Genomic DNA, 27,374 nt, shown 5'->3' on the forward strand with positions numbered 1-27,374 from the left:
AAGAGTTTCACACCCACCAGGCTGTCTTTTCACTGTTCAGACCGCAGGCTGGCAAGAGAGAGCGACCTGAAGAGTTTCACACCCACCAGGCTGTCTTTTCACTGTTCAGACCGCAGGCTGGCAAGAAAGAGCGACCTGAAGAATTTCACACCCGCCAGGCTGTCTGTTCACTGTTCAGACCGCAGGAAACAGTTTGCTTCGCCAGAGCTTGGAGGACTCTGTGCCCGACCCCTACCTGAGGACATGTGCCTGGGAACACTGCTACACGAGGACCAACACGGGTACCTAATGTATTCACGTGCAAACCTACAAATACTATGCACTCTGACAAAGCAGAAACAAATGCAGCTGAAAAATGGGAAGAGAGAGGACAGCAAAAGAGGGCAGAGTAGAGAAAACAGGGTCAGCGCACGGCTGTCCCCCAGGCAGTTAAGTGGTGCCACAGGCCCCCATTTGGAGCAGGGATGGGGCACTAGAGGTATAAGTGCAGGGGCAGCACCGGTACAAAGTCACAAACGTTCCTAAACACCAAGAATATATAGAAAGAAAGGCAAACATCTCACACAGAGAGACAATCAGCGAATATAAAATATAAAATAGAGGACTTCCCTGGTGGCACAGTGGCTAACATGCCACGCTCCCAATGCAGGGGGCCCGGGTTTGATCCCTGGTCAGGGAACTAGATCCTGCATGCATGCCACAACTAAGAGTGCTCACGCCACAACTAAGGAGCCCACAGGCCACAACTAAGACCCAGTGCAGCCACCAAAAAAAAAATACACACACACACACACACACACATACATATATGTATGTATTAAAAAATTGATCTAATAATTACAAAATAATGTCACGGTTGTGCTATCAATACATGGAAACAGGCTCACCTCACCTGTAGATAAGACTGTCAATGTGGCTCACACAGCAGGACTGAGGTGTCTCGGCTGCATGCAAGGGAATGACCTAAAACCAAGTGACTCAGATAGGCCAGAAATGAAGGGATGAGGACAAAGGTGCCCCACCAGTCAAACAGAAACAGAGAGAAGGGGTAGCAATCACCATCTTAGACAAAGAATTCAAGCCAAAAGTGTAAAACACAACAAAAAGGACATTTTTAAACAATAAAAACCACAATTCAATATAAGAAATTAGTTAGGAATATGTACCAAGTAACAAAGAAACCACCTTTATAAAGCAAAACTACAGGAAATGCAAGAAAACACAGAAACTCAATAATAAATAACAGAATATATGTAAGGAGGACAAAAACAAGTAAGGATACAGAAGACCTAAACCTAACCTAACTCAAAGATATATCATGGATATAAATATATATTTAGTTTAATACCATGATAACAGAGAAAATACACTTGAATCTCAAGTGAACACAGAGCAGTCACAAAAACTAGTCACAAAGAAAATACCAGTAAGTTTCATGAGGCAGAAATATTACAAACAATACTCTTGGATCACGGTGTACAAAACCTAGAAATTATTAACATAAACAAGGCTCTCCCACCTGGAAACCTAAAAGCCAGCTATTAAACTATTGGGTGAAAGGGGAAAAGAAAACCACATGGAAATTACTGAATTTCTAAAGAAGAAACCAAACGGAAACATTATCATACACTGTGGGATATACTTAAAGGAATGATCAGAGAAAATTCAAGGCGCTAAATACTGTGATCAGTAAAAATGAAGGAATGAAAAGAAATGAACTCAATTCCCAAATCAAAAAGTTAGAAAGAACAATGAAATAAAACAAAAGGAAGCACAGGAAAAAAAGATAAAAGTAGAAATTTATGAGGCAGAGAAAAAAACAACAGTATACCTAATTGATAAATCAAGAGCCTGGCTTTTGAAAATATTATATAGATAAACTATTAACTTTAACTAACTGAGTCAAATAGAATAGGGAGAAAGAAAGCACAAACATACAAAATAAGAAATGACAAGAGGAAAATAACCACTGAAAGAAATTTTTTAAAAAGTATGTACTTTGCAGACATCTATGTAAATAAGCTGGAAAACTGGCTGAAAAGATAATTTACTACGGAAATACAGTTTAGCAAAATTAACCTCAGTGAAGAAAGAAATACTTAAATAGACCAATTACCATAGAGGACAGAGAGAATACCATCAGGAAACTACCCCACAAAAAAGCACCGGGCCCGGGGGCTGCACAGAAAGATTCCTATCAAATCATTAAAGCCTAAATAGTCCCAATGGAAGGCGAATTGCTCTAGAATACTGAAAATGAAAAACAAACAAAAAAAGCTTCCTAATTCTTTATGAAGTATAACAGGTCTAAGAAGAAAAATTATGTTTAATCTCCGTAGATACTAGAACACCTCTGACAAAATTCAACACTCATTCCTGATAAAGTACTCAAGAAAAATAGGAATTGGGCTCCCCTGGTGGCGCCAGTGGTTGAGAGTCTGCCTGCCAATGCAGGGGACACGGGTTCGGGCCCTGGTCTGGGAGGATGCCACATGCCGCAGAACAGCTGGGCCCGTGAGCCACAATTACTGAGCCTGGGCGTCTGGAGCCTGTGCTCCGCAACAAGAGAGGCCGCGATGGTGAGAGGCCCGCGCACCGCGATGAAGAGTGGCCCCCGCTTGCCACAACTAGAGAAAGCCCTGGCACAGAAACGAAGACCCAACACAGCCATAAATAAATAAATAAATAAATAAATTAAAAAAAAATAGGAATTGTTGGATATTTTCTTCACATGATAAAATACATAAACCTTACCCTAAAGCCAGAATCTTAATGTAGAAACACCAGACGTTTCCATTAAGTTCAAGAATGATGCAATTAAACAAGAGAAAACAAGAAGCATAAGAATTGGAAAAGGAGAAGTAAAGCTTTCTCTATCTGCAGATAGATAATAGAGTACCTGGAAAACCCCAGAGAATCAACAATAAGACTCAAACAATGAAATAATCTGCTAAGGTAGGAGATATAAAGTTAACATACAGAAAGCAATAGCTGTTATATACACAAATGACCAGTTAGAGGAGCACTATTCAATAGAAATACAACATGAGCCACATACATAATTTAAGATTTTGTAGTAGCCACATTGAAAAAATTAAAAAGAAACAAGTGAAATTAATTTTAGTAATATATACTTTATTTAATTAAATATGTCCAAAAGATTATCATTTCAATATGTAATCAATGTAAAAAATTATACTGGGACTTCCTTGGTGGCGCAATGGTTAAGAATCTACCTGCCACAGAAGACCTAAACAGACATTTCTCCAAAGTAGACATACAGATGGCCAACAAACACATGAAGAGATGGTCAACGTCACTAATCATTAGAGAAATGCACATCAAAACCACAATGAGGTACCAACTCACACCGGTCAGAATGGCCATCATCAGAAAATCTACAAACAGTAAATGCTGGAGAGGGTGTGGAGAAAAGGGAACCCTCTTGCACTGTTGGTGGGAATGTAAATTGATGCAGCCACTATGGAGAACAGTATGGAGGTGCCTTAAAAAAACTAAAAATAGAACTACCATACAACCCAGCAGTCCAGTCCCACTACTGGGCATATATCCAGAGAAAACCATAATTCAAAAAGACACATGTACCACAATGTTCATTGCAGCACTATTTACAATAACCAGGACACGGAAGCAACCTAAATGTCCACTGACAGATGAATGGATAAAGAAGATGTGGCACACATATACAATGGAATATTAGCCATAAAAAGGAACGAAACTGAATTATTTGTAATGAGGTAGATGGATCTAGAGTCTGTCATACAGAGTGAAGTAAGTCAGAAAGAGAAAAACAAATACCGTATGCTAACGCACATATATGGAATCTAAATAAAACGGTACTGATGAACCTAGGGGGCAGGGCAACAATAAAGACGCAGACCTAGAGAATGGACTTGAGGACACGGTGGGGCGGGGGGAAGCTGGGATGAAGTGAGAGAGTAGCACTGACATATATACACTACAAATGTAAAACAGCTAGTGGGAAGCTGCTGCATAGCACAGGGAGATCAGCTTGATGCTTGGTGATGACCTAGAGGGGTGGGATAGGGAGGGTGGCTCAAGAGGGAGGGGATATATGGATACGTATAGCTGATTCACTTTGTTGTACAGCAGAAACTAACACAGCATTGTAAAGTGATTATACTCCAATAAAGATATTAAAAAAAAAAAAAAAGAAAGGAATCCAATGCAGGGGACTCGGGTTTGATCCCTGGTCCAGGAAGATCCCACATGCCATGGAGCAACTAAGCCTGTGTGCCACAATTACTGAGCCTGTGCGCTGTAACTATTGAAGCCCGCATGCCTAGAGCCCGTGCTCCGCAACAAGAGAAGCCACCGCAATGAGAAGTCCGCGCACCGCAATGAAGAGTAGCCCCCGCTCGCCTGAACTAGAGAAAGCCCACGCAGCAATGAAGACTCAGTGCAGCGCCCCCCCCCCCCCCAAAAAATATACTGAGTTATTTTACATTCCTTTTTTTTTCATACTAGGTTTTCAAAATCTGGTTATGTTTTTACATTCACAACCCCCTCAATTTGCACCTTCCACCGTTCGGTGCTCAGGGGTGACATGTGACTGGCTACTGCACCAGACGGACAGAGTTAGAAGGTATGATTGTAGAAAACACCACCGTTAAAATTAAAAGCAAGGAGATAAATACTTAGGAATAAGCTCAATAAGAAATGTGAAAAACCTATTAGAGAAAATTTAAAACATTCCTAAAAGACATAAAGTAGACTTGAACAAATGGAAAAACTCCCCTTGTTCTTGGGAAGGACGAACAACATCACAGACACCAATTCTCACTAAATTATCTTATAAATTTAATGCAATACCAATAAAGATACCAACAAGGTTTTTTTTTTTTTTTTTTTAAGGGAGCTAGGCACACTTATATCAAAGTTCTTATGGGAATACAAACATGAAAGAATAGCCAGGAAAACACTGAAAAAGGCTATGAGGAGAGAAGAGCCCTGTAAGTCATTAAAATGTACAGAACCTCTAAAGTAGCTAACTCAATGCAATAATGGCGTGTGAATGAACACAGAGGAAAGGAAGAGAAATTCCAGAACAGACCTGAGGACACACGGTGTAGCACACGGTAGCATCCTGAGTCACTGGGGCAAGATGAGCTTTTTAATAACTGGTGTTGAGACAACCGGTTAACTATTTGTAAAAGATAAAGCTGGATTCATGCATCACACGATACAAAAGAATAAACTCCAAATAAATGTATCAGGGAGCTAAGTGAAAAAAGTGAAACCACGCTAATACTAGAAAAAAAGTTGGGCACATTCCTCCTTAACCTTCGTGTTAGTACAAACAATTATATCTAACAATTATTTAAAATCCAGAGGCAATAAAAAAATCAATGAACTGACTATGTAAAGTAAAAAAGAAAACTTGTGCACGGCTAAAAAGCATTGTAAACATAGTCAAAGGCAACAAGCTGGGGGAATATCTGTAGCATGCAATGCAGTTAAAAGGCTAATATCCCCAATTCATAAAGAACTCTTAAAAAATGGAAGGAAAAGACCAAAAACCCAATTAAAAATGAGAAAAAGATATGAATAGAAAATTCACAAAAGAAATATAGAAACAGCCCTTAAAAATATGACCTCACTGTAATTAGAGAAAAATGCATATGAAAACTACAGGAATAAGTGCGCCTAACAGATGGGCTCAAGTTACAAAGCCTGACAACACACTCTCTTGGTGAGGCTGTGGCCAAACAGGGGCTCGAAGGGGTGGGAGTGCAATGCAGGGTTCAGAGGACCAGGCCACATCAACAAGCCCTGTCTGCACTGACCTCTGACCCAGCACTCCCGCAGAAACACCGACGCAGAGCACCTGCGCTCCGCCCCGCTGTGTGTCATTACAAACCCCGAGAGCGGGGCAGTGTCCAGCGGAGCCCACTCAGCACCTGAAACCACAAGGAAGAGCTGCGGACGCACATGGAGGGCCTTCGGAATACAGGATGTGGGGAAAAAGCCACGGGGAAAGGCATCTCTAACATGCCAACCTTTTGTGTAAAAAACAGAAAAGCAAATAAGAAACTAAGCAGGAATGGGATAGGGAGAAAGAAATCAGGATTAAGGAGGGGAAACAAAACAAAATAGATACAATCAGAAACAAAGGAAGCCGGCTGCATTTCCTCGGAGTCCCCGTGGCTGTACTAAATGTGCCGCACTAGGTCCTCTGGGGGGAAGAGACCTACCAACCCTCAGGCTACAGAAAGGAACCCAGAACAGACACCAAGGGCAGGTGCGCCGGTCGGTCTCCCTCCGCGGTGGGAGCAGGCAATTCTGAAACCACCCCGTGTGCCCCCCAAGGACCGCAAGGAAGGAGACACACTGTGGACCGCGGGGAGGGGGCTGCAGGGAGCGCAGTGGCACCGGAGCCGGACTGCAGTTGTCAGGGTGAACGGGTGGTTCTTACTGCAGAGATTAGATACCGAAAGACACAGATGTTGGGGGGGGGGGGCACGAGGAGCGCACACGTGCCCGCGTACACACACACGCTCCCCCTCCTAGGCCCTGTCAACCACACACCAGCAGCACCCAGGTCTGGGTCTCAGAGCCGGGACATCTAACTGTGCACAGAAGTGCTCAAAGCACAACGGGGCGCAGGGGCCACGCGGAGGGGGCTCCCACCGACTGAATCTGGGGGCATCGAAATGAACAGTGTTAGTAAAGGACTGTAACCTAGAGTGTAAAGAAAGAATCCACGAACCCGCCCTTACATAAGTAATGAAGTAAATGAAAAAATACACGGGGAAGGAGAGCTCCTCCTGTAGAACGCTGAGTAAGAAATGGAGAAGGAATAACATCAGAAAAGTCAGCATGATGTAGGCAAACAGCTCAGTAATAATCCCCCTGGGCAGTAACTGTCGTCGACCGATGCTAAAAGTAGTGGACGAATGTCTGATACGGCATAAGGGACTCGTCTCCCCATGAGACACTCCGGGTGAGCACAGGTCAGGTGTCAGCCTGGCAGAGGAGAGACGGGCCGACCACACGCACCACGGCCCAGGAGGAGAGTTACCACCACCGGGCAGCGTGCCTCCTGACGGCAGGGCACCCACCAACACAGACCCATCACCCCCAAGGCGCTGCCGCCAACGCTGCGTAATCTGAACCTGGCTGTGAAGAAACGGCACCAAACTGAAATTACTCTAGATAGTCATTTACTCTAAAAAATGGATGGGTCACACTCTCTAGAGATGTCAGGTTGTGAGAAAGTGAGGAACTGACGCATTAAAGGAAATTAAAGAGATATGACGTGTGACCCTGGTTTGGATCCTGTGTCAGGAGAAAACAACTTTGTTTGCTAGGACATTAAAGGGATGAACGGAGAAACATGAATAAGCCTACAGCTAGGTAACAGTCTTGTGTCAGTGTTAATTTCTTGATTTTAACAACTACACTGCACTCCCTGCAGCCCCCTCCCCACGGTCCACAGTGTGTCTCCTTCCTTGCGGCCCTGGGGGGGACACATGGGTGGTTTCAGAATTGCCTGCTCCCACTGTGGTGGGAGACCGGCCGGCACACCTGCCCTCAGTGTCTGTTCAGGGTTCCTTTCTCTAGCCTGAGGGTTGGTAGGTCTCTTCCCCCCCAGAGGACCTAGTGCGGCACATTTAGTACAGCCACGGCGACTCCTGGGAAATGCAGCCAGCTTCCTTTGTTTCCGACTGTATCCATTTTGTTTTGTTTAGTTGTTAAAATCAACAACTACATCGTGCCCCCCCCCCCATCTGTATCTTGCTGTATCTAATCTCTTGTTTTGAGGAAATACACACAGCAGTATTTCAGGGTAAAAGGGCACCATGTCTGAAAGCACTCTCATTTGGTTCAGAAAAGTAACCAAGAGGGAGAGACAGGACAAAGCAAGTGTGGTGACATGCTGAGCTGGACGGGAGTATGTGGGAATCCTTCGTACTCTTTCCTGCAGCGTGGGGGAAGTCTAAAATTACTTCAAGGTAACCAAATATAACAACAATGCCTACGTGTCCCTCATTGTTGGCGAAGAGGCCACACAAAGCACGAAGCCACGACACAGACGGCAGCATCCACCTCCGTGAGGGACGGACCCCGAGAGGCACCCGACCCAGCGCCCTCCTCGGCCCGAGATGCCCCAGCCAGACACACGCCCCTGTCCGCTCTGCATTTACCGATTGAACTGCTGCCTCGGTCTCCCTTCTTCTTCTTGCTTTTCTTGCTCTTGCCCTTGGGCTGCGGAGAGTCTGCTGGCGCCGGCTTGCTGCCCTGCGGGTGCTCGCTGGGCGCGGCGGGCTCCGCGGGGCCCGGGCTCGGCTTCTCCTCCCGGACGTGGTTCAGCTGCTTTCTGTTGTTGTTGTTGCTGTTGACTTTCCTCTCCTCCCTCCTGTGCTCTGCCAGGGGCGTGAGGTCAAGCACTCTGGCCTTTGACTCAGCCTGGGGCCGGGGCCGGGGCTGGGCCTCTGAGGCTCTGGGGGGCTCCAAGGGCTTCCTCGCCGGCTCACTGCCCGCTTTACTGGTCTGCTTCAGCTTCTGTTTGCTGCTTCCCTCTTTGTGGTGGTGCATCATGTCCAGGAGGAAGGACAGCGGCTCCTGCTGCTTCCCGTTGACCCCTTTGGGCAGAAGGAGCTTGGAGTCCCTGGCGGCCGCGGGCGCGGTGGTGTCCCCGTCGGCCCCCAGCCCCGGCCCCGTCTCTCTGTGGTCCATGTGTCTGGAGGGGGAGCGAGATGAGGTTTCTGGGTCTTCGGTCGGCTCCAGCGAGCCGTTGTGGATGTTGTCAGAGTTGGGCGCGGACTCCGTGGCTGCCTGGAAACTCCTAGCAAGCATGTCCAACTTGGGACAGTCTTTACTTGGCCTCTCCTTCTTCTTCTTTTTCACGGCTCTCAGCTTCTGAAGCTCCTGGAGCCGCTGAAGCTCCTCTTTGAGCCGCTCCTCCTCCTCCTCCTCCCGCCGCCGCTCCTCCTCTCGGAGGTGCAGGTGCTCCCGGGCCCGGGCCTCTGCTTCAAGGCGTGCTTTCTCCTCCAGCTGCCGATGTGAAAGGAAAAGGCAACTTAGGACAACAGTAAGTGCTCCAAAAAGTAAGACACACACACAAAAATGAGATAAAAGCTGAATCGTGTGATAAGAATAGAAACCCTGAAAGGGGTTGTAATAGGTCAAAAGCTTAAAACACACCTCCATCAAAGCAGGGGGTGGTAGTCAACAAAAAATTCCTTAGAGCCTTTGCCCTAGCCCTGGGCACAGAGGGCAAGGTCAGGGCAGCTGCCGTGCTCCTGCCCCGCGTGGGCTCTCCCGTCTGTGCGCGGCGGGCGGGGGATAAACCGGACAAGAACGAGACTGATCACGAGGCAGCAGTTACACAGCCGCACCGGTGCCGCCAGAACCTTTCCAGGTGGGGAATGCCGCTGATGAGCTCACGTGGGGCAAAGCAACGTTCAAGAAAATGTGTACTGAAAAGCTCGAAATTTCTTTTTCCCACCCTAGCAGGTAAAATTCCCAATATAGTTTCACTAGTGTGATAGAGCAAATGACTTCCTAAAATGTTCAACATGATGTGGCAAATAGACAATGGTTATTTCTGCTGTCCAACTGGCAGGAAATTAATTTTCAACTCAAGCGAAGATTGTATTTTTTTAGTGACACACATTCCAGGAGCATAAATGGAAAAGATTCCTTCCGATTAGAAAACAAACGAGGGATTTCCCTGGCGGTCCAGTGGTTAAGACTCCGTGCTCCCAATGCAGGGGGCCGGAGTTCGATCCCCAGTCAGGGAACTAAATCCCGCACGCCGCAACTAAGACCTGGGGCAGCCAAATAAATAAATAAATACTAAAAAAAAGGAAACAAACAAACACCCAGGAAGAGTAAGGAGAACGGCTCCTCCACCACTGGGCTCCAGTAAGGCTCAGGCTCGTAAGAGTCTTTGAAAAAAACATTTTGTGTGGGAAAACGTAAAGGTCCTTCCGAATTTAAATATTTTTCGTGATGTTTCAGAAGGCAATATTTTTAAGAGACAACTTGCTTGTTTTTCTAAATAACTTAAACATAAAATTAGGTTAAAAATTCAATGACAGGTTTCAAAAAAATGTAACTTGACAATTCATGTACAGATTATTTTAAATTCTTGCTCCATCTGTTAAAGGAAAGCTTTGCTGGAGGCAGCACCTGACGGACAAACTCCCGCAGTGTCTCCCGCAGTGGCCCCTGCAGGCACTCCAGGACCTCCAGTCTGCAGGCCCGACCTGCCACAGGACAGAATCTACAGTGAATCCAACCCCGGTGTGTGCTGCCTTCATTTCAACAACCGGCCGGCCAACCAGAGACAAGGCAGCTTTGTGGGCCCCTCTGCAAACGAGGTGCTCGGCAGAGAGCACGAGGGGCGTGAGCGGGCGCCAGGGACGGCCTGGGACGCGCCTGCAGCATGCTCTGGATCCAGGCCGCCTGCAAGGACAGAGCATAGCAGTCCGGGTGGGGGCAGCCCTGAAAGCACCTGAGCCAGTCCAAAGGCTTCCGACGGAGCCCAGTGGCGAGTCCCCAGGGCCTCGGACCACCTGGGACCCCGGGCGCTGAAACACCCCTGGGTGGAGAACACACCTTCTCCCCACACCAGGTCTGGGGCAGAAGCAGGCCGTTCCCTCCAAGCCCCCTAATTCGACCTGTGGCCAATCCAGACCTATCTCGGGACCGGCGGTGGGTACAACAGCGGCAGTGAATCCACTCAGTTCAATCACAGCTACCTTAAGAGTCACGGCAACTAAGGTGGAAGCAACACCACACGACAAGTGGCCTGACCCTGGGTCCATTGTGGGCATGTCTCCTCCTTCACAGGGGCCTCACGCCCTCCCAAAGCAACGCATCCTACGGTCAGAACCCTGTGGCCCTGACGAGTCCCCTCTGGGCACAGCCCACACCTGCCTGCTGAGGCGGGCTCGTGGAGCCTGACACCTTCTGGGGGCTGAAACCGGGAAGAACCTCCAAAAGAACTGGCGGTGGGGAGGAAACCCTAGAGGAGATGCCGTTCCCATCACTTTCAACGTCGCAGGAAGTAACGGATACAATTTCTTCTGCGCGTCACGCTCACGCGTTGAGACCGCGCTCAGGTCCGGCCGCAGCTCACCACTGGGCCAGCCTGGCCAGTCTCGGCAGCTACTTGCTTTTGTGGCAGCCCCCGCCCTAACGGTGAGGGGGCCGCCTGACTCTCGACATCACTGCCACGGGCAGGCCCTCCCTGGAGCGGTACCGCCTGATCCTCCTCTGTCAGCGGGGCCGCCCGGGGCCCTGTACCAGCCTCGGGTCAAAGGCGCTTCTTCTTCAGCCCCAGTCTCCAGAAGCCCACAGCGCCCCGCCCTCGACAGCCAGGGCTGCTTCCTCTGCTTTCCTGGGGAAGAAGTTCCTTCGACAGACAAGAGGCGGAGGGGCTGCTGCAGCCCTGACGCTGGCCAGCGCAAGAACCGGAGGCCTGTTTTAGAGCCATTAACAAACCCCTGGCACAGGAGGGGGCTCCACGGCCTGAAAATACAAGCTGGGTCTTGAAGCAGCGTCCAGTTCAGGCTGGCAGGGGCGGTCAGGGGCTCTTGAAGCGACACTGGGAGCCTGTCGCCCAGCCCCGAGCTCAGAGGCCCCCCGGGAGGCCGCCTGGCGCAGACCTTCTGTTTACCTTTCTCTGCTTATGCCGTGCACGCTTGGCGGCCCGGGTGCTGCTCACGGGTTTGGTCTCCGAGCTGTTTATAAACTGGAGCAAGTCTTCCACCCTTCGATGGTCAACCACACTCTCCCTTTCTGAGAGCTGATCCGTTTTCTTAGGTTGCTCTTCTTTCCTCTTGGTCAGCCGTAAACGAAGCTTTTCCCTCATTTCTGCATAATTTCTACTTGTTGGCGCAGCTGGAGGCTAAGACAAACGAAAACATGACGAAACGCAAGTTTTAATGATTTTGAATATACCAAATTTCAGATCATAGCATTAAAAGTGAAATTTTTATTGCTCAAGTAACACACGTTCATCAGGAAAAGTAACTAAATAAAAGAAACAAATGGTGAGAAGAAGAAAAACCTTTCATCACCAATTACCTTTCAAAGGTAGTATTTTGGCACTGACCTTCAAGCTTTACCTATTCACAAAAAAATCTGGCAGAGGATGTACAACTATGTACACAAATGGTTATTTTTAAACTAAAAAAGAAACTATTATACATGCTGTAATTGATCTACTTTTTATGTAATGTGTGACTACCTTCTCACGTCAATAGATGTGTTTATAGTATTTTTTCATCCCCTCGCCGGTTTCCTTTTCAGTGCTGAAAAGACTTCTCACTGACTACTAAAAACACCTGCATGAGTTTAGGAAATGCGGAGAGGACTAAAGCAGAAAAAGAACAACTCCCAGCAGGCTCTTCCCACCACCCGCCCCCAGACACCATGGCTGACACTTGCTTGTATGGATGAAATGACTGTCCTGGGACACCACACAGTATGGATGTGTCTCAATGTACTGTGCAGTCGAGCAAGAGGAATCCGCCTGTACAGGCTGTCCACTGTGTGGACTCAACAATTCCCACGCCTGGGTAGTTAGCAGGTCCTATCTCATCAACTGTTTTAAAAATCACAATCAAATGCAAAAATGCAGAGATGAAATACTCAAAACTAACTTTGGGCAAATACGTGTCATTGTTTCTTTACGACAACTACAACCTAGAAGTGGAACCACTGTTTTAGACCGTATCTTGATTTTAATTATGCTCGCAAATAACGCTTTACACACAGTGTAACCATACCCTGAATTCAACCTGGTACGTTATTCTTGCAAAGGAGTTTGCACATTTTACAACTCTAATTTAAGCACGCAATTTACAAACATCCATGGCTAAACACTAATGTTGCGCACTTAAGTGCGCTCTCGGGCACCTGCCCCTCCCCCCGGAGGCCCTCCGGCAGGGGAGCGGCCCAGGCGCTTACCCCGCCGTGCCCGAAGAACTCGCAGTAGCAGCAGTCACAGTACTTGCCCTCCTTCTGGTTGGTGGAGGTGGAGGTGCTGGAGCTGTGCTCGGAGCAGCTGTCCTCGTCCGCGGTCTCGTCCCCGTCGTCCTGCTGCGGGTCATAGACGCCGTTCTCGCAGCGATGCCCTTCACAGTCGGGGTCGCTGCAAAACCGCGCAGGGCCCGTCAGCAAGCAGCCTGCCCCTCAAGGGGCGCGAGCACGGCGAGCGGTGGCCGAGGCTGTTCTTTCCGACCAGCCTGCCCTCGCCAACGAGGCGCGGGGCCTGCACGACCCAGGGGCCAAGCAGGTGGGACAGGCGCAGGCCGGCGGGCACACGCAGAGGGGCTTCTCAGGTGCACACACACGGCCTCTCCACTGTCCCTCCCGCCACCATTTCATCCTGGGGGATGTCAGGGCGGGGGAGTGGCGGCAGGTTCAAAGGTAACGAACACTGACTTTTTAAAGAAAGCTGTCGAGCGTCTGTCCGTTGCATTGTTCTTTGCTCAGCGTGTAACAAACGCGATTTCAAAACACCCACGGGCCCCCCTGCCGTTGCTGGCGGTCTGCACACAGACCCACAGTGGCCCTGGGCTCTGCAGAACCGGCCGAGACCGGAGCCCGCCCCTCCCCGCTGCCGGTCCCCGGCTGGTGAGCTGCGAGGCCCCAGGCGCCGGAGTGTCTCGGGCGGTCCTGCAGGGTTAGGTGGTTAGGTCGCACGGCACCCATTCTGAAGCGCGCCGGCCTCCCCCGCCGGCCCGGGCTCACCTGCAGACGCTGGGAGGCGCGCTGACGGAGCCGTCTGTGGTGGGGGCCACGGGAGCAGGACAGAAGCTCTTGCGTGAATCCGCAAACCCGGGAGAGGTGGCGGCCGTTTTGGGGAAGGACGGGGCTGCGAGACCGGCAAGGTGAGGCGCGGAGGCGGGAGAGAGGGCGGCGGGAGGGAGGGCGGGAAGCGGCACCAGGCCTGTGGGGCTGTTCCTCGGGGCCGCCGGCACCCCGTGCCTGTGGTCCTCCTTGTTGATGCCGTGAAAGACGTCACCTGCGTTCAGAGATGCCAGAGTCACTGCCAGTGGCCAAGGTCAGGCAGACGTTCAGGCTTCTCTAAGTTAACACTTTTTTTTTTTTTTTTAAACCAACTTTTGGTCTGAAAATGTTCAAATCTATAAAAAACTTGAAGGAATAGTACAAAGAATACCCATACACCCTTCACCTAGATTCAAGACTATTTACTATTTTGTTATATTTACTTTCTCTCTCTCTCTCTCTCTCACACACACACACACACACTTTATTGGTGGCTTAACATGTGGAAGCAAGCTGCACTCACTCCTAAACATTCCAGCCCAGACTCCTGAGAACATGCACGCTTTGCCGTAAAACCTCGACACCAGCGCCAACTACAGACAATTAACCTCGAGGTGACATTCTCATCTCACGTACAACCCCATCCAGACTTCCGGCCTCTCCCACAGTCCTCTGCGGCTTTTCCTCCAACCCAGCATCTTTTAAACTTTCTTTTTTTCCTTCCACAATGCTGACATTTTTTGAGTTGAGGCCAGCTGTCCACAATTCTGGATTTACTGTCTCATGTCTGATTTAGCTGAAATATTCCACGCACGAACCCTGCAGAGGTTATGTTGGCTCTTCCCACCTGATCGCACAGGAAGCACCTAACGTGTTTGCTCCTGTCGGTGAGCCTACATCTGATCAGGCGTGCAGGGGGCAGTCGGCACCTTAGCTTCCCTTTGCAATCTGCCAGCCACCTGTGGGTACTGCTCCCAGACACCGGCACTACTGCATTCCCCAGACTGAGATCCAACGTCCTAACGCCCGTGAGGACGCTCACCTGGGCCCCCTGTCACCGGCTGGCTGCAGAGTGGCCTTCTGTCGGTATCGGTCTTGCACACGTAGTCAGCAGCAGGCTTCTACCCAGACAGCTTCCCACCCGACTCCCTCTTTTGAGCCTCCCGAAGGATTCTCGACTTTAGTTGCGTGCTACAATCAGTTCCCTTATTCTTTCCAATGCTCAAACAGTCCTAACTTTGGCTAGTGAGGCCTCCCTCTCTGATCCAGCTCCCGTGTCCCTTTGACATTTGCCACTGGTCTCTGACTGCCCCCTTGCTTTCAAGCCCCCTCTTCACTATGCTCAGATCAGAGTGTGACAGTGACACCACCTCCACACCAGTGATCTGCACGGCAGCAGGGGCTGCATCTCGGGCTGGTCAGCAGCCCCACCAGCTGACTCTCCATGAGGCTTCTACTTTCAGACGCCTAAAAATTCCTCCACGCGTTCAGAAAGCAACGACCTCTTCCTACCACAGAACAAGAAGCACAGAGAGGAAAGGCAGGACACCGTGTGGCAAAGCCCTGGAGGGTGTCAGTGTGACAGTAAAATTCTCATCAGAGTCCTAGAGGACATGCTCTTTGTGCATGAGCATTCTTAGGTGTTAATTACACTGACATCTCTGGCCAGGCCGAGTGAAAGGGAGTTACGGAGATGCTGAGGAAGAAGGAGCGAATATGCAGCGCCAACCCCGAGGGTCCCTGCGAGCTGGTGGGCCTTACCTAGGGAGGGCGGTCTCTTGGACGACACTCTGAACTGGCTGTTGCTCGACTGCACCGTGGTGGCCGTGCAGGACACGGAGGAGGTGGCTGACGACGTGGCCATCACAACTTTGTTTGCTTCCATAAAAGCATCTTGGAAATTGTACAAACATTTCTTTTTCGCGGCATTTTTTTTCTCTTTACTATCCGGAACTGCAGGCGTTTCATTGCTAGATGGAGGTGGAAGAGCTTCAGGTCTTGTTTCTGAGAGTGTTGGCCCTAATATGTCATTCCCTTCAGAGAAGAATGGGAAAATTAAGGCTTCTAAAAGAAAGAGCATTTAGCTAAAACCTAAAGGACATCTGCTGACTAAACAATGAACACTGGGGCTGCTACTGAAGTTAGTATTCCAATGGGATGACACTAGTCAACTAGCTTTCATCTTAGAAGAAAAATTTATTGAGCACCTACTATGTGCCAATTCCTGTGCTAGGTGCTTTCCAAAAGTTATTGAATGTCTTAAAACTACTTTCTGAGCTTAGTACTATCATTCCTATCCTGAAGATGAAGAAACTGAGGCTCAGAGAGGCTAAGCAACTTGCCCAAGGTCACACAGTTAGAAACCCTTTCTAAGCACAGACCAGATGTCAAGTCTAGCTTGCTGTTCTCAGCACATGCAGGGGCGGGGGTGTGGGACCACCAGGGGCTCTGACCACGTGAAGACAGAGATGAGGCAGAGGTACCAACCCCTCTTCAGGCGTGCCCTGCCCTGCCACTGAAGAAACAGCTGCACCTCAGCAGTTGAGGCCGCAAGGAGGAAGGTGCTTGTTAGAGGGGACAGGTCCCATGTAGGGTCAGTGCAGAAAGAGAGAAAAGGAACGTAAGTCATAGCATTCAAGCCACACCACCCTGCTGCACCGGGTCGAGGTCTGCTGGTCACCAATGCTCGAGAACCAAAGGCCCAACACTGCCCCCTGGAGCCAAGACGCTCAGCAGCCCTGGGGCGGGAAAGACCCAGTGTCCGAGGCCCGTCCGGCTCCTGTGCCGGCAATGGGCCGCCAAGCCCAGAGCCTTGCTCCGCTCCTGGCGGCAGACATGGGTGGGTGGAACAGCCTGATGGGGCCAAGGGGCCTCCTGCCAGAGGTGGAGGTGAGGGGAAGCAGCAGCCCGGGCCCCTGCTGGGGAACTGCAGCAACAGAGAGGGCAATCCACTCAGCACAGATCATTTTAGACTTTAAGAAAGTTTTAATGAGTTCCTTACCAGAAATTGTATCTGGCAAGAAAGTGCCAGGATTCCAGTTCTTATCATTCATCACTTCTGATCCCCAAAGACTTATAAATTTAGAACTATTCCACTCTGGAGTATTCCCAAAACAGCTCGGATAAATATGGTCTTGAAGAGATGCATTGAATACCTGATGTTTATTTGTGTGATTCTGAACAGGTGCTGGCGGTAAAGCCTACAAAAAAAAATGTTCTAATCATATATCAAAATTAATATACTATTTACCTAAGTAGTAAACTACAAACAGACAAGTCATTACTGAAACCTTGTGGGATATGCCTGCCGTGAACAGGTGTCCCGGGGAGCACATCTCGCAGAGGCTTACTTGGTTATTTACGAGGCTGTACGTGACGGGGCAAATTTGAACCAGATGTAGATTTTAAAAGCAACTGATGCTCAAAGAATATAGCAGACAAACTTTAGACAACTCAGTGACTTCTAACATTCCTCCCTAGTCACATTTCATTTTATTTTTTTAAATAAATTTATTTATTTATTTGTTTTTATTTTTGGCTGCGTTGGGTCTTCGTTGCTGTGCGCGGGCTTTCTCTAGTTGCGGCGAGCAGGGGCTACTCTTCCTTGTGGTGCACGGGCTTCTCACTGCGGTGGCTTCTCTTGTTGCGGAGCACAGGCTCTAGGCATGCGGGCTTCAGTAGTTGTGGCTTGCGGGCTCTAGAGCGGGCTCAGTAGTTGTGGCGCACGGGCTTAGTTGCTCCGCAGCATGTGGGATCTTCCCGGGCCAGGGCTTGAACCCGTGTCCCCTGCATTGGCAGGCGGATTCTTAACCACTGCACCACCAGGGAAGCCCTGTAGTCTCATTTTAAATGAGGCCCATTTGCATGAGATCTGTTCCTGTGGCTTATTCTCATCTGACATTTTAAAAATCACCGCGCACCGCAACGAAGAGTAGCCCCTGCTCGCCGCAAAGTCAACTTTGGAATCACTCATTAAAATGGTCAGCTCTTACACACTGTTCCCTCACACTTGGGCAAAGTGCAGTGTAAGTGTGAAGAAAAGATGGATTCTACATTGAGCTCTAAACCCACCCTCCCCGGGGCGGGGAGGGGAAGACCCCTGTCTTAAGGTGCCAAGGGAGGGCGCTGGGTCCACACATTTATGGGGTGACTGGCCGTCAGCTGCTCCCTGCACACGTCCTGGGCCCTCCCCCGCCTTGGCCCCCATCTCACAGCCCCCTGCCCCCGCCCCCCATACCCCCAGCAGTCTTCCCCACCGCAGCCAGAGTGGGCTCATGGAACGTGAGTAGGAGGGCATCACTCCCGCCCTTCGGCTGTGCCACTGGTCTCCCACTGCTCTGATGTAAAACCCAAAGTCCTGAACGTGGCTGGCCTCCCCCGTCCTTCCTGCTCACGAAGCCCCTGGACACACGGGTCTTTCCTTGGTCCTCAAACTCCAAGCTACTTCTTGACCCACAACTTGGCTCACACTGTGTCCACTTTCTAGGAGGTCCTAATCTCAGTTCAGACCTTGCTGACTTACATTTATCCTACTGGCCACAGCCTAGATGTCACGTCCTCGGAGAAGCCATCACTGCCTTTGCTCTCACCACCCAGCACCCAGACCACGGTGGGCCGTCCCATCAAACACACTGAAGTCCATAATTTTCCCTCTCAGCACTTACCACAGTCATAATTCAAGACTTATCTTTAACCTATTGGTTTAACGTCTGCCTTGCCTCAAATTACGTTAAGCTGCAAGGGGACGGGGCCACCTGGATCCTGGCCCCGCCGCCCCCAGCATCTCACTGATGCAGCACACGGCCTTCCCTCTGCAGGTGTGTGCCCAGGCCCACGCAGAGGAGCTACAGGTCTGTGCTGGCAACGTCCCTGAGGACACAGGAGTGAGCAGTGAGTGCTGTAAGCTCAAGTGGGAGGGTTTGGGGATGATTCCCAGGAGCGGTGATGGTCTGGAAGAACCCTGAGGGCCTGGCTGGGCAGAGGGTTGAAGGGAAGGGTCAGAGCACAGGGATGGCCAACGTCCCGGGACAAGTGTGCCACAACCTGACGGGCTGCAGGGGCCACAGCAGAGACAACTCCGTGTGACTTCCGTCCTGAAGGGGCTGGGGAGCCACAGAGGTTTCTACGCAGCAGGGTGAGATGGTCTGGTCAGCTGATTAGAAAAATGGATCTGTGGCAACCTGGTGAAGGAGCCAGAGGGGAAAGGATGACGCGGAGAGCAGTTAGTAAGGGGCCGGGGAGGGCTGGAGCGCTGGCGGGGCAGGTGGGGAGGAAGGGGAGGGCTTGGGAGCTCCAGGCCGGCCACGTCTGAGCTGAGACTGCGCTCAGGTCAGAGCTGCTGCCTCTGGCTCCACCCCTGGGAGGCGTGGCCAGTGACAGAGCTGGACGTTCCGGGCTGCCCAGTCTGAGGGGTCCAGGGCCAGCTCGTCCTTTACTAGCTGTGTGACCTCAGGCAAATTACTCAATCTTTTTGTGCTTTAGTTTTCTCATCTGTCATTTGGAAATACCTACCTCCAGGGGACGTGGTAAGAATTAAGCCAGACGGTGCATGTCAAGGGTTTAGCGTATGGCCGGGCCCAAAGGAGGCATTTCCTGAGTGCTGAAGTGGGTCTCCCTAGACACGAGCCAGCCCCCCACCCCACCGCCGCCCCCGCTGCCCTCCCTCAGCTCGGGCCGCTGAGCAGCTTAGCGCACCCGCTGACCCTCAAGGGGCTCAGAGAGACGAAGGCGGAGGGTGAGGCTGGAGCGGACTCAGGATTTGGAAGTGGGAAGAAACGGGGCTGGACTGGACGCCCAGGACCAAAGCAGAAGCCTGGACCAGCTGTCCTGGCGGAGTCGCCCCAGGGGCAAAGGGCGAGGACAAGAAGCCTGTATTTCAACAGATGTCAGTTTCCACAAAGAAGTGACAAACTAAGAGCTGCTTTGCTGAGAAGGGACGGATGAAAACTAACGATCAAATGGAAGAAGGTTTCTTAGTCTTGAAGACCTTCTGCTAAGGGCAGACATACCTGACAGGTGGGAAGCAGCCGCTCGCTCACCACGTCAAGCTCTGAGAAGCAGCTTGGAACAGCAGAAGCACGTTGAGGGCTCGGAAGCTACTCAAGAACTTCGGAGACCCTCGGGCACGGCCAAGCGTTGCTAGCTCCTTCCTCCTGGGGAAAGCCTGGCTGACCACCGGGAGGCACCGCCTGCGTCTTTCCAGAGAGGTTTTGCTCATCCTTCAGGACTCCTGGTACCCGAGCATCACCTCTCTGCAAACCCACCCCACAGGCTCGGGGAGTTCTCCTTCTTCAGTGTTACTTTCCTACTCCGCATCTACAATTCCTATTAAGGTGCGTCACAGTATTTTGAGTTTTCAAATTTGACTGTGCTTTTGTCTTCTCTTTAGACTGCGAGGTCTCTGAAAACAAGGACTGGGACTAACCGGTTTTTATTTTTCTAGCATGTAGCACAGGGCCTGGCACATACTGGATGTTCAATAAATGTCGGGCAGAATTTAACTTGGCGGAATAAGGGGATGTAGCCATGGAACTGTTATATTGGAGACATAAGTTAGCGATTCTATACATCTGATTCACACACTTCTTCAGAAGCCCGTCTACTCAAAACAGGAGGCCCAGCTGTAGAGAACAAAGGGAGCAGGGGTCCGTAACAAGCAAGCTGTATTTGTATGAATGCTTCTGCACAAGACGCCTACTAACTTCCATAGCTATGGGTTTCAGGGAAAAAACAGGCACCTGTCACCCAGACCATTTTGGGGCCATGCCTCCGTAAAAACGCTAATGATTTAAGCACAAAATAAGCCTCTCAACATGTGGATAACGCTATTAAATTGGAACACTGATTTCAATCTTTATACAAATCCACATGGCGTCAATTAACAGAAGTTCTCAATTGTTCTCCTCTTTGAGACAAAACTGACTCACGGGAAAGCAAAATTTTGCTTTCAGTGGAAGCTCCGACACACACACACACTGATGCCCTCAGCACGCACGCCTCTGCGTTTATGCAGGAACCTCAGACCCAGCCCGTCTCACACCCAGATGTCCCCCCAGACGCCATGAGCACGGAGCCGAGAGCACACGAGGCAGAGCCGCTGCGCGCAGGCGGGGGAGGCCGGGACGCCCAGCACGCAGACACGAGGGTCCCCTTATACGCCAGCGAACAGGAGCGTGACGACCCCTCTGCCCGCGCTCTGCTCAGAGGCTCTTCAGCGCTCCTGCCAAAGAAGAAGAGGCAAAGCCCCACCTCTGTTTCGCCGTTTCGTAGGGTCAGAAGAACTGAACTCTGCCTCTGAAATGAAACGCAGATCACAGGTCACAACATGACCCCCAGATGGCAATCTATTTATGTCCCTATTTTCCACACAGCATTTTTCTCCCTCGAATTCCAACTGAACGTACACTTGTACCACGTTTATGAGACACTTCTGCAGTGGTTGTACACAAGTTAACCCGGTGACGGGGCGACAGGTCCACAGGCCCACAGCCACGGGGGAGTCACGTCACCAGGCTCCGCTCAATGCACTGAACTCACTGACCATTTCCAAATAACCCTTATGCTCCCGTGGAGACTTCAAGACGTGTGTCCCCCTTCAGTTCCAGGCCCTCCCTAATGGGGCAATTGCTTCATAACACGTTCTCCAGATGGAAAAGACATAGGACTTAAAGCGGGAAGCCTCGAGCACTGCTCCCGGGCCACGCGCAGCAGGGCAGCCTGCTCTGTTGGGGAGCAGGAGGTGTGGCCCATGTGCTCACCTCTAAGGCCGTAAGTTCTCCCTCCTCGGGTTTGGTCCAGTGAGGGGGGACACTTCACTCTACGTCCCAGATGAACGGCACCAAACACTTTTGTAACAAAGGGCTGAGCTATGGAGAAAGCAAGGGAAACGGTCCACAAAGAACCGACAAGAACATGGCAAGAAAAACAGGACCCAGTGGAGGTGCGGGAAGGGATGGCTGCCCTGGGGACGTGTGCGCCATCGTCACCGTGAGGAGGGGATGGGTGTGGTCCCACAGGAGGAAGGAGAGCTGGAGACAAGGGGAGCTAGAGGGTCCCAGGGGGTCAGCTCCCTGCTGGCACCTTTGCACCAGCAAATGCAAACCCTCTCTTGAGGAAGCACCCCCATTCCGCACCTGCTGAACAAAACACGATCTCATGATAAAAACAGATTTAGATCCTCAAGGTTTCATTCAAACACAGAATAACTATGTGTAAAATGCTTAAAGAGAGGAAAGATGAAAGAAAAAGTGATCAAGGAACAAGAGAATATAAAAAGTTTCTAACATATTTGAAAAATAAATAAATTAAAGCTTAGAAATAAGAATTAAGGTGGGATTAAAAACTCAAACTTAAGGGGCAGGTTAGACCCAATTATAGAGAACCACTTAACTGGAAGACTGATCCAAAAAAAGTTCTCAGAACACACTGAGAGACAAGGAGACGCATTTCAGGTATGGAGAGATCATCAGGTATGACGTGCAGGATGAGAAGGTCTAACCAGAGGTCCAGGGAGAGACAGCAGAGCAGTTAAGAGGGAATACAAACAAGATAAAATGGCTGAGAATCATCAGACAGGAATTTAAAATTACTCATATGCTGAGGGCTCTGACGGGAAAGGTACACAACATGCACGAACAAATGGGTAACATGGGCAGAGAGATTCTAAGAAAGAATCAAAAAGAAATGCTAGAAATAAAAAAACACTGTAAGAGAAACTAAGAATCGGCAGACTGGACACAGCCAAGAAAAGAATCAATGAGCTTCAAGATAGGTCAAGAGAAACTTTTCAAACTGAAATGCAAAGAGAAACAAGAATTTAAACAAACAAACAAAACCCCCAAAAAACCACCACCAACAATGTCCAAAAAAATAGAACAAAATGTCCAAGAGCTGTGGGGCAATTTCAGAAGACATTTCAACATGGTGCCTGGAGTCTGGAAGGAGAGGCAGAACAGGCAGGAGAAACACCTGAAGGAGCGACAGCCAAGAGCGTCCCAGACTCACAACAGACACCAAGCCACAGACCCAGGAAGCTCGGAGGACACCAAATAGAATAGATACCTGCAAAACCCACACCTGGGCGTATCGTATTCAAACGGCAGAAAACCAAAGACGACGAGAAACTTTTGAAAGCAGCCTAAGTGGGTGGGGTTGGGCGGGGGGAGAAACCCCTGCACCTACAGAACGAGGAACACAATCACAGAGGACATCTCATTGAAAACCATGCAAGCAAGAAGAGTGGAGTTAACTGTTTTAAGTGTTCAAAGAAAAAAAAAAAACCCACCAACCTAGAATTCTGTATCCAGCGAAATTATCCTTCAAAAGTGAAGGAGAAATAATGACTTCCTCAGACAAACAAAAACTGAGGGAACTCATCTCCAGCAGACCTGCCCTGCAAGAAATGTTAAAAGATTCTCTTCAGGCATAAGGAAGATAATATAGGTCAGAAATTTGGATCTACGTAAAGAAAGGGAGAGCAATGGAGAAGGAATAAATACAAGTAAAATAAAATCTCTTATTTTTCTTATTATTAATTGATCTAAAAAATAACTTTGAAGTAATAACAGTGTACTCGGTGATTAATATATGGATAAATGAAAATAATGACAGCAATGTCACAAGGGATGGGAGGGAGGAATTGGGAATAATCTGTTAAAAAGTACCTATGCTACATATACAGTGGTATCTGAACAGGGACTTAGATTAGTTAAAATGTATGTTCTAATACAACTGCTAAAATTGAAAAAAAGGCATAATTAATATGCTAAGAGAAGAGATAAAATGGAATCAGAAAATGCTCAATTAAAAGTGGAGAAGGCAGAAAAAGAAGCCTCTGATAACAAATAGAAAACAGTTACAAACATGGTTGCTATTAATCCAAACACATAAAAGAACGACTTTAAAAGTGAATGGTCTAAATACACCAATGAAAATACAGAGATTATCAGAGTATATTAAACAACAAGAACCTTCCCCCCTCCCAAAAACCCCAAGATCCAAGGATACCTGTCTACAAGAAACCTACTGTAAGTGGTGGGTGGGGAGAGATACACCACGGAACACTAGTCGAGAGGTGGTGGAGCTACACTAACTGCAGGCGGAGCCGACTGCAGAGCAAGGAGCGTTATCAGCGATAAAGAGGGCCACTACTTAATAATAAAGGGTCAGCTCTCCAAGAACACGTAACAATCCTAAACATGTAAGCACCTAACAAAAGAGCATCAAACTACATGAGGCAAAGCCTGACAGAGCTGCCAGGAGAAACAGGTGGATCCACTATTATAGCTGCAGATCTCAACCTTCCCCCATCAGAAACGGGGAGATCCAGCAGGGAGGGATCAGTAAGGACACACCTGAACTCAACGGCACCATCAATCAACTGCTACTTCATCCAAAAACAGCAGATTATGCATTCCTCTTAAGGAACATGGAGCATTCACCAAGAGAGACCACATTCTGAGCCACAAAGCACACTTTAACAAATTCGAAAGAACAGAAATACAGTGTATGCTCTCAGACCAGAATTTAATTAAAGTAGAAATCAGTAACAGAAAGATAGCTAGAGAATTCCCAAATATTTGGAAATTAAATTCCCTATCACTTACAGCTTTAATTTTTTCTCTAGTATTTCATCACTATATTTACCTCCTGCAACTACTTTTAACTTTCAAATACACATCTGAACATACAAATGAAATGTATCATTGGTACAAAGACATCTGAAAACAGAAATTGTCTTCAAGTTTTTCTAATTTCAAGAAAATAAAATTTTAACAGTGCTCATTCCAAGCATTTTAGGTCCTAAATATATTTACCCACGATGGCAAAAGTATGAATTAAAAGAATTACAACTACAGTGACATAAATTCTTCAAGGCGACAACTGTCATTTAACCAGAGCAGAAATTTCTAAAGGCCCTGACAACACAGAAACAGCAGCAGGTCAGAAGAGCTTCAATGGGGACGGCTGCCCGCCACACTCAGCACCACCTCCCTCCTCCCAACTGTGTGTGGACCATCACGCTGAATGGTGCTGGCCTCTCTGAGAAACCTGCCCTGACGGAGCTGAGGATGAGTCTGTGTCCTCCTAAGACAGCGCATTTCTTCTCTACCATCTCCTACGGGGCTGGGAACACACGATGCGTTTAGGTACAGACGCAGCCACGGTACTCAAGTAAGTCAAACGAACTCCAATAACACAAACCAACTTTGCAAAACCTGGTTAAGTGACAACGTAAGATTGTTTAGAAAAGCAAACATTTTTATACCAGGTACCAATGAGGTATTCTGTCAAATGCATCTCATTTTTCCAAATAAAAATGGCATCCAACTAGTGTATTTTAAACGTATTTGAATACTCTTGACGTTAATACTAATGTGGCTGAAATACAGCTTAACAGCTTGTCCTCCATATTTGCCTTTCCAGCCACGAATCTTTCACGTCTATCTACTGGATTACAGTTTAATGGGTATCAAATAAATAGATTTCGATACAGATGATGCTCCCCCGAAATGTTCTCCTTCCCCTTTATCCTTCTATACACTACTTATAACGTCCCAAGAAAAGGCCAAAATTCAGGGGGAAAAGATCAGTTTTAACTAGAGGTCCCAATAGCCTTTGGGAATAATCAACTTCACTACTTTACTTGAAGATTTTTAGGAACTAATTCTTGAACAGCTTCCACCAGCAAGAAAGTATGAGAGACCATTCTATACCCTTTTCTCTGGGTGGTTCCCTAGGGACTAGAAACTGGAGCTCTATTCAGGTAAGAACAGGGAGCCAACAGCTTCCCGAACTCATACGTTCACCCAGAGGGCAAGGGCTGTGGATCGGGCAGACCATGAAAATGGCCTTGAATACATACCTGAATGATGCTGCTTAAAATCACCCGATTAACAAAGGTGTCATTAAGTGTTCAAACTGAGCAATTCAATCCAATAAAATTTAAGCATAAATGTGAGTGGTCACCAAGCACTTATCATAAGAGAACGTGACAAGCTGATTACACTCTGTTATAAACCAGTGGTTATAATCTCTTGCATGTGCCCCTCCCCAGCTATGGCAACGTGTGGCCTTCTTGAGAAAGCCCCTTCCAGACCACGTCCTCCCTTTCTCTCCCAGTGGAGAATCACTGCTTTAAGTAACATTATCAGTAGAGTTTGGGGAAAAGTCTACTTTTGACTGACTAGAACTAATAACACGAGGCAGAATAAGTGACCAAAAACTAAAATTTCATGATAAGAGTCAATAAAGGTAAGTTCAAAATAGCTAGAGAGGCACAAAGAACGAAACTAACCTGAAAATCTCACTGCAAAGTCTAAGATACTAAACATAAACCTGAGGTTCTCGGAGAAGAAATGCACGCAAATCACACTTTCCCAGCCCCTCACTACTCTCCTGGCCAGGCCTCCCGGTCTGCCCCCAGCCCCTCCCACTCACCTGCTGGCATGCAGGCTTCCACCGCATGGCACCCAGGGTCCCTCCTTCAAGCTTGTTCCTTTCTACATAAAAGTCCTCAGTCTCGTGCTTAGAGGACAGTCATTTTAGACCCTGTAGAGCCCAGCCAGTGTCAGAGGACTCATGTCACATTCAAATTATTTTACCCACCACACTGAGAAAAAGAGCCAGGCCTCGAAAAGCTGTGGGTAGAGAACTGATCTGCTCTCTGGGTGGGGAGAAGCCCTGTGTGGAAGGTCCCCGAGCACAACCTGTCACTCCGGCACCATCTGAAAAACTCTTCACGTACTAGTTAACTCTGGAGGAATAAACCATGACTTTCACGATGGTTTTTACAAGTGTAAAGGTTCAAAATTCTAAGAGTTTAAGGTATTACGGTAAAAGGTAACATTTACAGACCCTCCAATCAAGCGTGGATGCTGTCCTACACAAGCTGCCAATTTATGGATTTCCGTTTGTTTAAACATGTACCCCTCAAGGTCTGAGTGACGGGTGAGCTTTCCAGCCCCTTCTGCCCTGACTTACCTTACTGTGTGTGAAGGGGGGCGCTGTGTACAAGGTGGGGTGGATGAGAGGGCGAGGCAGGTGTGGGACGGCGTGCAAGGGCACATGTCCATGGATGTGGGGGTAAAGATGCAGAGCGGGGTGTGTGGGCTTTTCGGGGCTCAGGAACTGGTGGCCGGGAGGAAGGGCTCCAGCGGTCACCGCCGACGGCGTCAATCCAGACGCCTCTTGTTTACAGACATGACATTCACAAGTGTTTGGAGCTTGTTCTGCCTAAAGGGAAAGAAAAAAGAAGTATTTAGTAAATGAGCATTTAGTATTTAGGGAAACAAAGAATTGTATGGACTGAATTAGAGCCAGTCACACAGCAGATACAAAGGCAGCAGGGCCCGTCCTGACACCCCAGGTTGACGGGTCCCTCCTGTGAGGTAAACGCGGGCCCCCAGGACTGGGACTGAAGAGACCTGAAAGAGAAGGGGTGGGCACCTCACCCCAGCTGGGTGTCTGCTGAGGCAGCAGACACACCCATCTGCGTCCCGCGCCTGTCTGAGCAGGGGCAAGGGGACTGGCAAGATGGCAGAGTGGAGAGAGGGAGCTGGGACCAAGGACAACAAGACCACCGG

General features: G+C 48.9%; 1 protein-coding gene across 7 annotated transcripts in view; it reads right to left on the minus strand.

Annotated features, from left to right (window-relative positions):
* The window catches only part of FAM193A (family with sequence similarity 193 member A), a 173,028-nt gene that overhangs the window by 13,120 nt on the left and 132,534 nt on the right, over window positions 1-27,374 (minus strand). For all 7 annotated transcript variants that reach the window (XM_036853425.1, XM_036853424.1, XM_036853423.1 and 4 more), the window contains 7 exons: window positions 26,773-27,024; window positions 16,793-16,991; window positions 15,553-15,825; window positions 13,753-14,026; window positions 12,967-13,150; window positions 11,672-11,902; window positions 8,190-9,039 (listed from right to left, as the gene is read on the minus strand). In XM_036853425.1, the coding sequence (XP_036709320.1) occupies window positions 8,190-9,039; window positions 11,672-11,902; window positions 12,967-13,150; window positions 13,753-14,026; window positions 15,553-15,825; window positions 16,793-16,991; window positions 26,773-27,024 (2,263 nt within the window). The remainder of the gene's footprint in view (window positions 1-8,189; window positions 9,040-11,671; window positions 11,903-12,966; window positions 13,151-13,752; window positions 14,027-15,552; window positions 15,826-16,792; window positions 16,992-26,772; window positions 27,025-27,374) is intronic.

The sequence above is a fragment of the Balaenoptera musculus genome, chromosome 5 (genome assembly GCF_009873245.2).
Source record: "Balaenoptera musculus isolate JJ_BM4_2016_0621 chromosome 5, mBalMus1.pri.v3, whole genome shotgun sequence".
Lineage (NCBI taxonomy): Eukaryota > Metazoa > Chordata > Mammalia > Artiodactyla > Balaenopteridae > Balaenoptera > Balaenoptera musculus.